Source organism: Cicer arietinum, chromosome 7 (genome assembly GCF_000331145.2).
Source record: "Cicer arietinum cultivar CDC Frontier isolate Library 1 chromosome 7, Cicar.CDCFrontier_v2.0, whole genome shotgun sequence".
NCBI classification, from domain to species: Eukaryota; Viridiplantae; Streptophyta; class Magnoliopsida; order Fabales; family Fabaceae; genus Cicer; species Cicer arietinum.
Window position 1 is genome coordinate 46,699,029 of NC_021166.2, and position 9,518 is coordinate 46,708,546.

The 9,518-nt window shown below is 34.2% G+C and overlaps 1 protein-coding gene across 1 annotated transcript; it reads right to left on the reverse strand.

The window, feature by feature from the left end:
- Window positions 1-2,917: 2,917 nt before the first annotated feature.
- Window positions 2,918-7,067, reverse strand: LOC101512904 (cysteine proteinase inhibitor 6). Its single transcript, XM_004511033.4, has 4 exons — window positions 6,733-7,067; window positions 4,791-5,016; window positions 3,839-3,984; window positions 2,918-3,229 (listed from the first exon to the last, which is right to left on the reverse strand). Exons 1-4 carry the CDS (start codon window positions 6,964-6,966, stop codon window positions 3,092-3,094), a joined length of 744 nt encoding a protein of 247 aa, XP_004511090.1. The 5' UTR covers window positions 6,967-7,067; the 3' UTR covers window positions 2,918-3,091.
- Window positions 7,068-9,518: the final 2,451 nt, after the last annotated feature.

A 9,518-nucleotide genomic window follows, 5' to 3' on the forward strand; every position in this document is an offset into this window, starting at 1 on the left:
TTTAAATCTCGTGCCTCACAAACATGTTTTCATCACAAGCGTCTTGGTCATCCTCATTTTTCCTTGATGAGGTCTTTTTTTACTTCTTTGTTTATAAAACAATCTCTTGAGTCATTTAAATGTGATATTTTCCAGTATTCTAAGCACATATGTGCTACTTTTCTTTCTAGTCCTACTAAAAGTGATGAACCATTTGATCTTATTCATTCTGATGTTTGGGAACTTGCCTCTAGTTTTAATATTTTTGGTGCAAGATGGTTGTTTGTTTTATTGATTATTGTACTAGAGTAACTTAACTTTATTTGATGAAGGATAAATCAAAAGTATCTCAAGGGTTCAATTTTATCGTATGGTAGAAACACAATTTAGAAAAGGGATTAAAAGATTACGTTATGACAATGACTCTCGTGTTTTAGGTAATGTTAGTTCAATTCAATTTGTGACTTCACTTTTTCTTTCTTTTTCTATCATGCAGAGTCTTTAGGCTCAAGTATTTAGATTTATTGATTTTGTGCATGTTCATAAGAAACACCGAACTAAGTTGGATTCTCGTGCAATTAGATATGACTTTGTTGGTTATCCTCCTCATAAGCACTTTGTTTTTAAAGTTGTAACATTTCATGAAAATGTTTCTTACTTTATTCGTCCTTAGCTTCAAGGGGAAAACATGAACGACTTGAAATCTAAGTTTGAGTTTTTGGTCCTTCGTCCTAGCTTTTTTTAAACACCCATTTATGCTCCATCTCCAAGTCCTATTTTTAATTTGAGTCACCTATTTCATCTCCTAGTCCTGAGACACCTATTCTTGAGTCTCCTTCTGTTCCAGTTCCTCATTTTTCTTCTATAATGCAAGAATCAACACCTTTGGCACCAGTTGCCGATAAGCTAGTATGCCAATTCTTGTTTATACGAGAAGAAATAAATTTACTTGCTCCAAAAACAACTTCAATCGCCCAAGTTGGAGGTAAGTATTGAAAATGATCCCTTTATTGGTGATTCTCGTACTTTTTGATACTTATGATACTAATCCAAAGGATTTATCTATTGTTTTGAGAAAGGATACAAGATCTTACGCCTCTAAACACAAATATCATATTTATCAATTTGTCTCCTCTAAAAATCATTCCCCGCAATATCAAGTTTTTATTGGAGTTGCTGACTTTGTGAGAATCTCATTATCTATTCAAGAATCATTGCAAGATAAAAATGAAGTCGAAGCTATGAATGATGAAATGAAAGTACTTGAGAAAAATGGAAGTTGGGAAATTGTTGAGAGGCAATGAGACAAGAAGCCAGTTGGGTAAAAGTGGATTTATACGGTAAAAAAAATTAGATGGAATCGTTGATCATTACAAAGCAAGACTAGTGGCAAAAGAATATACTTAGACATTTGGCATTGGTTATAAGGAGACATTTGCAAAGATGGATATTGTTCAAATCTTACTATTTCTTGCTACCCATCTTGGATGAGAACTGCACCAATTTGATGTCAAAAATGTTTTCTTGCATGGAGACTTAGAGAAAGAGGTGTATATGGAGATTCCCTCAGGATTTGATCTCACAAGTAGAGCCAACAAGGTGTTTAGATTGAAGAAGGCCATATATGGACTAAAGCAGTCCCCTCATACATGGTTTGGAAGATTCACAAAGGCAATAGTTTGCGTGGACTATAAGCGAAACCAAGAAGATCACACTATTCTTCAAACATTCACAAGGAGAAAAAATAATTATACTATATGAGATTGTTTTATTGAGAGACAATTGCTCAAACATAAATTATTATTAGAGTTTGAGATGATTGACCTTGGGCAACTCAAATATTTCTAGAGAATTGAGGTAGTCTACGCAAAACAAGATATTTTTATCTCTTAGAGGAAGTATGTGCTTGATCTTTTGCAAAAAATAGACAAACTTGAATGCAAACCTGTAAATGTTTCCATTGAGCAAAATCACATGATGAGATTTGAGGAGGAAAGTGCCAAAGTTGACAAGGGTCGGTTTCAAAGTTTAGTGAGAGTTGATTTACTTGGCACATATTAGGCCGAATTTTCCATATATAGTTTGTGTGTTGAGTCAATCACGCATGATCCGAGAGTGATGCACTTGCAGATTGTAGATCATGTTCTACAATATCTCAAAGTCACTTCGGAGTCTTGTTTAAAAGAGATGGAAGCTTAACTATGGAGGATTATATTAATGTTAATTATGTATGTTCAATGAGTGATAGAAGATCTACTTCAGTCTATTGTACCTTTCTACATGGGAATTTTGTTGCTAAGAGGTGTAAGAAGCAAAGCGTAATTGCTCGCTCAACGCTGAAACAGAATTTAGAGCCATGACAATAAGAATTTGAGAGTTTAAAGATAAAGTGTGTAGGTCCTATGAAGTTTTTGACAATTAATCGGTCATCCATATTACTCATAATCTCGTTTAGAATGGTAGAACAAAACATATAGATCAACATTTCATCAAAGAGAATTTGGATAGTAGATTGATAACTACAACCTACCTTCTAAGCATCATCCAGTGAATATGTTAGCAAAAGACTTGCCAACTGAAAGATTCAACCGCTTTACTTGCAAACCGGGAGTGTTGTATATTTTTTATATTACATAGTCTATTTAAACAGTTTAATAATTGTACTCTTTTTACTCTTGAAATAATACTCAAAATTTATTCCCCGTTCTACGGCATCTAATCATATAAGAAAACTTCATTTATTTGAGTTTCATATCCCTATATAGACACATCTTTGCTCTCTTGAATTCTATAATTTTGAAAATCTCAAACAATTCATTATTTTGGAAATCTCAAACAGTTGTCCTTTTATACCCATGTACATGGCTGGTACAAGCATCCCAATAGTTTTCCCTTACCCATTGTCATCCCTAGTAAAAAAAATCACAATTCCAAAGCATAAAGAAAGGGGCAAGCACTGGTAGAGATATGATTGTTCACACACACACATATATATAACGAGATCAATATCTAAAAAGTACTAGTTATGTGAGTCATACATTCCATATAAAGGTGCAAATTTAGGGCTTGGGCGGAGCCTATATTGCTTCGGCAACCAAGCTTCAGATCAGGTTTAGGAATGATCTGCTTCCATCTGATTAAGATGGAAAGTCCCTTCGTTATTCTTGTGCACCTCTACCTTGAACTTCTCTTCCTTCGCTCCCCGCTTGAGCTTGAGAAGCAAATTAAAATTGGCAACATCGTCGATAACCTGGACAACAATTTAGACATCCATCAGTTATGATGAACCAAGAAGCTTATAAGATTTTCTTTTCTAAGATTTTTCATCACTGAACTCCATATCTTTTTTGCTTCTTCAAAATAAAACTAAACTCCATATCTTTGGGAGCAATGTCCTAACAGCAAGAACACATTGCTACTCAACAAATAAAGAATTGCTAATAATACACTCTGCATTATTTTTTAGGACTACTGATAGGTAAATATGTTAGCTCAACTCACTCAAGTGCTTTTCTTACAAACTAGAAGAGATTTTAGGGCGTATTTAGTTTGAGTAAATATTCCTATTTTTAATTATGGATTTCACTTTTAAATTTTAATTACAAAAATATCACCTTATGTTCCCTATGTTTTCTATTTTCAAAGTTGTATAAAAGGTGAAAACAACTTATTTTTGCTTCTTGTTTTCAGCTAATTTCCACTTATTATTTTTATAAAATTTCAAACAAAGGAGACCTCCTAAATGATATTGTTCTAGTGCTGAAAATATAAACATCAAATTACAGCCAACAACTCAACTCAGCCATGTAGCATTTCAAAACCAGTTTTACAAACTAACAGAACAAAATAAGGCACTAACCTCAGCCTTTGCATCAACAACCTCATGGAGCTCATAGGGCACTAGTGAGTTGGACCTCTGCTGGATGGTCTTAATAGCATGATTTGCTGCGTCCTGAACTTGAGGGTCATGTGTTGGCACAGACTGCCACCCCGGCTTGTGGCCATCTGATAACAAAAGCAGAACAGCAGAAAATGGTATAAGCAAACACCTTCAGATCAAATGTTCAACAAGAAATACAGGAGAAATGAAGCAACCATAAGCAATTTTGCAATATACACCAATTATAAGTCAACGACTATGCTTATAACGGATAGATTGTCCTTTTTACTTATATCCAGAATAAAAATCAAACCTCACTCCTACAAGCCTTTTCTACATTTTCAATCGAGACCACCCATGGATAAATACTAGTGAACACAAGTCCAAAGTAAAGAAAACTCAATAAATTCACATTTTGATGTGGCACTAAATATGAGATCATGCATTCCCATAAGACATGAAACCACCTAATTTTTTATCTTTCCCAACTTTATGAATTCGTCCATTTATTAGTCCTCACTCCTCACCACTTACCTCACTGACCAAAACCAACAGTCCAACACTAACTCCAAGTTCACTTCAATGAAGAATGTATGATGATGCACAACAGTTTTGGCCAATTGCGAGCCTTCTGAAATGTTTTAAAAACCGAACTGAACTGGACGGTTCAACCGGTTTAACTATGAACCGATACTTTTTACAGTTCATTTATTTGAGTAGTTCAGTCGCAGTTTTATTCCAGTTCGAGCAGTTTAAAGCAGTTGAATCATCGATAAATCTGGTTCCGTTTTTAAGACGTTGCTTTTAATCACTCAAATGTACTGAACATTTACCAATAACTAATACATGACTACACTCATTCAAACACCCCTATTAATGACTAGCTTAATAGTCACATCAAGAAATAAATGGTTTACTAAAAATAGCATACCCTTTTTGACACCAAGATCTGAAGAGGTAAATGATGGTGCATCACCATCACCAGCATGCTTGAACTCTTGAAGTTCTTTAAAGTTCAACCAGGGTTTCACCCAAACCTTGGCTTCATAGATCTTCTTTTCACCAGCATCAATAGCCTCAAGAGTGAGATGATGCAGTGTACCAGCAACAACCTGTTCCCGTGCTTTCACCACCCTCGCAAACTCCAGAAGTGAATTCTTCAATACCATTAAACAAAAGTCAACAGTTTTAGCTCACATAAAAAGCATTCTTCACTGTAAGACAGGATACAGAACAAGAAAAATTGAAATTGACTACAAAAATAACAAATCTCAGCAAACCAATAAACAAGTACATTAGAGCAACCATGTGACGACAAACACAAGTGAACAACCTAATTTCTTAACATTCCCCTTATTTTGGATCAAATATGTGTTAGGAGATTCAACACAATCATTTATCCCATCAACACAAGACAGGATCCACACATAATTGTAAATGAACAAATATTTGGACGAAACAATATTGGAATGCGACTAACCCATAATCAAACAGTAAAAGTAAGAAATCTGAACTTGTTGATATTTCGTGCACTTGTATAACAAATCATAGATTTGTTACAATATTAACAGTTGATTTTCTCATCAATTAATGAGATTATTTACTTAACCTAAATCACACCTCAAGAGGCCAACCTTTCGTGCAATTCTAGCATAAAATATAAAAACAATGCTTTGGATCTGGCGACAACTCCATTGGAATTGAAGAGCTCAAGCAATTCTTGTGTCAACATTTCGAGATGAAGGACCTAGGATCATTAAGTAACTTTTTGGGGCTTGAAGTCTTATCTTCGAGTGATGACTTGTTTCTCTCACAAGCTAAGTATGCTTCTGATCTTGTCTCACGAGCAGATCTCACTAATTGTAAAATCAAGCACACTCCTCTGCAATCCAATTTTGATTTACTCCTCAAGATGGTACTTTGCTTGACGATGCCGCTCTTTATCGAACAACTCATAGGCAGTCTGATTTACCTCACCGTTACTCGACCAGATATCTCATATGCAGTTCATCTGGCTAGTCAATTCATGGCTTCCCCACATACCACAAATTATGTTGTCCTCCGGATTATTCAATATATCAAGGGCACTATGTTTTATGATCTTCACTACTCAACTGCATCCCTGTTGATTCTTAGAGCCTACTCTGATGCTGATTGGGCCAGTGAACCTAGTGACCATCCCTCCACCACTTTTAGTTTTGTATTTTTCTTGGAGACAGCCTGTTCTACACTGAAGCTGAATATCATACTCTTGCTGATACTACTTCTGAGATATTGTGGCTTCGCTGGCTTCTTGCTGATTTAGAGACATCTCAGTCTTCACCAACTGATCTTTATTGTGACAATCGCATAGCCATTCAAATTGCCCACATTGATGTTTTTATGAACAGACCAAAGATATTGAAATTGATTGTCACTTCATTCATCATCATCTTCTTCGCGGAGAACTTCATCTTATCTCCATTGGCACTCTTGACCAGCCAACTGATTTGTTCACAAAACCTCATTCTCCTAGACGCTTTCGTACTTTAGTGTCCAAACTCAAGTTAGTAACAGCTCCACCCACTTGAGTTTGAGGGGGATGTTACGATATATTAGTATTATCTCATTAATGTAATTGATATTGTAATTATGTTAGGATGAATTAATCTATTTTGTTACTACAACTATTTTGATCAACATAGATATCTCTATGACTAGAACTATAAGCACCTCGATGCATCTATTTTGTTTTCCATTAACAACACTAACGAAACTCGTTGGCACTCAAAAACAAGGAAACAAACTAAGGGCACTTATAACGGAGTGAATACAAATAAAAAAAAAGATTGGGAATTTACAAATCCGTAAAAGGAAATGAATAAGGAAGGTACCTGTTTGGTGTTGTGTTGATCGACAGCGAATCGAGCAAGGGATTCAATTTCATCGGAGTTTTGAGAGCTGTGAGAATCGTGGATACCTCCGAGTTTGGTAGCCATTGGCGCGTGATCGTATTGGGAACAGTCTCCGGAAGATTCTAGAACAGTGAAGATGGAGAAGGATATGAAAAATAAGGAAAGAAGCGATGGGATTGGAAATGGAAAGGAAGAAGAACAAGTTGCTCTCATTCGGATTACTATTTATTACTTTCGAATGAAGGAAAGAAGGAAGGCTTTGGTTTAACGCAGTTGATTGATGAGTAAGTGTTTTTGTGTCAGCAGTTATTTGAACGCCGTATGTATTGCTTTGCCCTCGTGTTGGGTGTTGCTTAATTTCGAAGCCACGTATTCTACACGTTATGTCGACATGCCTCTATTTGGTCGTACATGATTCGAACCTAAAAAATATTATTTGATTCGAAACTAAAAAAATATTATTAGTGAGTTAATTATAATAAAATTTAATATTTTTTTAAAATAAAAAAACTATTTATATATATATATATATATAATATTCTATAAATTTATATTAAATAATAATTCTTTTATAAGTATTAGCAATTATTTAAATTGTGTTTTTAGAAATAAATTTGTAATTTTTTATTTAGAAGTTTTTTAACGTACTTTAATTTCACCAATTCTCATGGTATGTCTTTTTTAATGATAATGTGTTTTTTTTTTATTTAAAATTTTACTTTTAAATAGTATGCACTAATTAGAGTGTAAATATATACAAACTTCTAAAAATAAATAAAAAAATTATAGAGGTAAAATTTATTAAATATTTAATCTAATTAGTGATAAACGTGTCTCATGTATAATAGTTATTTTATAATATTTATTCGTAAGAGTTAGTTTAATATATAATAGTTCAATCTCATAAATAATAATTTATCTCATGTACGATAATTATTTTAAAAATTTTATTAGTGTGAAATTATCTCGTGCATGATAATTCAATCTTATCAATGATAACTTATGTAAGACCCTTAATTTTAAATCCTAAATTATACAATTTTAGAGTATTTTGTGTTGAATTTCTTAGGCTTTTAGCCCAGTTTTCGGTATTTAGTGAGTAAATGCCGAAAATATATTTTTGGAAATTGGATTAAAATTATTTGTCGAAGAATAATTTATTTACGTTGCGAAGAATTTAATACCGAATAGTTTGTTAAAAATATCACTCATTGCTGATAATTTATCTGTCAATTGAATTGCAACGAGAGTAGATATTTTTATCAAAATAGATTGATGATGGGAGTAAAGTTATGTGTGTAAGAATATTTATAAATTTGTTGGTTTGGTTTAATTATAATATATATATATATATATATATATATAACCCTTCTTCTTCTTCTTCTTCCTTCTTCCATTTTCTTTTGCCTTCTTTTGCTTCAAGAAAAGAAACTCAAGGCTTGGTGGGTGAGAAAGCAAAGAATTTCTCAGCTTCATTCTTCCTCTTTGATTCGAGAACGAAGAAAAACGTTGTTAGGGGTTTTCAAAACCGTTAAACGCAAATCTCCACGTTTCTTCTAGATCTAAGCTTCGTTTCGAGAAGAGATAGAAGGGAAAGTTGTTCACCTCCACGCTACGGTGCTAGTGAACCAACTTTGGAAGCGACGTCGCGAACGAAGATTTTATCGAAATTACTCGCGGTACCGTAATTGCTCGTTAAAGTCAACGTTAAGGTAAGGGCTCCTTCCAAACTTTTAGTTTGCATTTAGGGACTTATTTGTGGTTGTGTGGAAAATAAATTTGTTAGGGTTGAAGTGTTGATTTGGGGAAAATGAATTTAATGCTTTTATGGGTGAAATTTTAGAGTTAAGTTTTGGTGATATTGATGAGTGTTTCATGGAAAATGAATTTAACTCATTTATGTGTGGTTTTGAGGAAATGAAATTTGATGTGTTTGAGTGGTGGGTTGAGGTAATTTTGTGGTTGTCGTGTTTGACGTGTTCATAAGTAATATTTATAAATTTTGAGACGTGTTTGTGTGGATTTTGTGGAAAAATGAATTGATGTGATTTGGTGTGAATTGTGGATTGAATTTGAGAATATGTCTTAGTATGTTCTGTGTGGAATTTGAAAATCATTAGAGTTAAACGAGTATTAAAAATGGGGAATCTTTTAATATCTCTGTTTACTTAATGTTTGTTGTGAAAATCATTAGAGTTAAACGAGTATTAAAAATGGAGAATCTTTTAATAGCTTTGTTTACTTAATGTCTGTAGTGAAAATTGTTAGAGTTAAATGAGTATTAAAAATGGGGAATCTTTTAATATCTGCATTTACTCAACGATTGTCGTGGATAGAGTCAATGTATGCTCATGCATTTCATAGTACATGGTGATCGCGATGGGGCCATGGTGATAGTGGTGACCATGATGGGCCACGGGATGATGCCATGTGAATTGTTGATTCATCTTATCCTTGCGGGGATTGTTGCGTCGTGCTGATCTGTGAGAGATTGCACTCTAGAAGGTGTTGATCTGTGAGCGATTGCACTCTAGAAAATCGTGCTGGTCTGTGAGAGGCTGCACGCTAGTAAATCGTGCTGATCCTTGAGAGACTGCACCTTGGTAATTAGTATTGGTTTGTGAGAGGCTGTACAATTATGATTTACGCCCTTCGAGGAGGGTTTTGGTTTGGAATTCTGAGTCCATGCATTTTGGCATATACGCATTGCATTAGGGTGCTTGGCACGCGAGTCGTGTTTGATTTAAGATTATGATTGAGTCTTT

Excerpts from the sequence above, each read along its gene's own strand:
- LOC101512904 (XM_004511033.4), bottom strand. The coding sequence starts at position 6,966 with ATGAGAGCAACTTGTTCTTCTTCCTTTCCATTTCCAATCCCATCGCTT. Across the intron at positions 5,017-6,732 it reads ATCAACACAACACCAAACAG|AATTCACTTCTGGAGTTTGC; the intron begins GTACCTTCCTTA and ends ATGGTATTGAAG. Across the intron at positions 3,985-4,790 it reads AGATCTTGGTGTCAAAAAGG|ATGGCCACAAGCCGGGGTGG; the intron begins GTATGCTATTTT and ends TTTTGTTATCAG.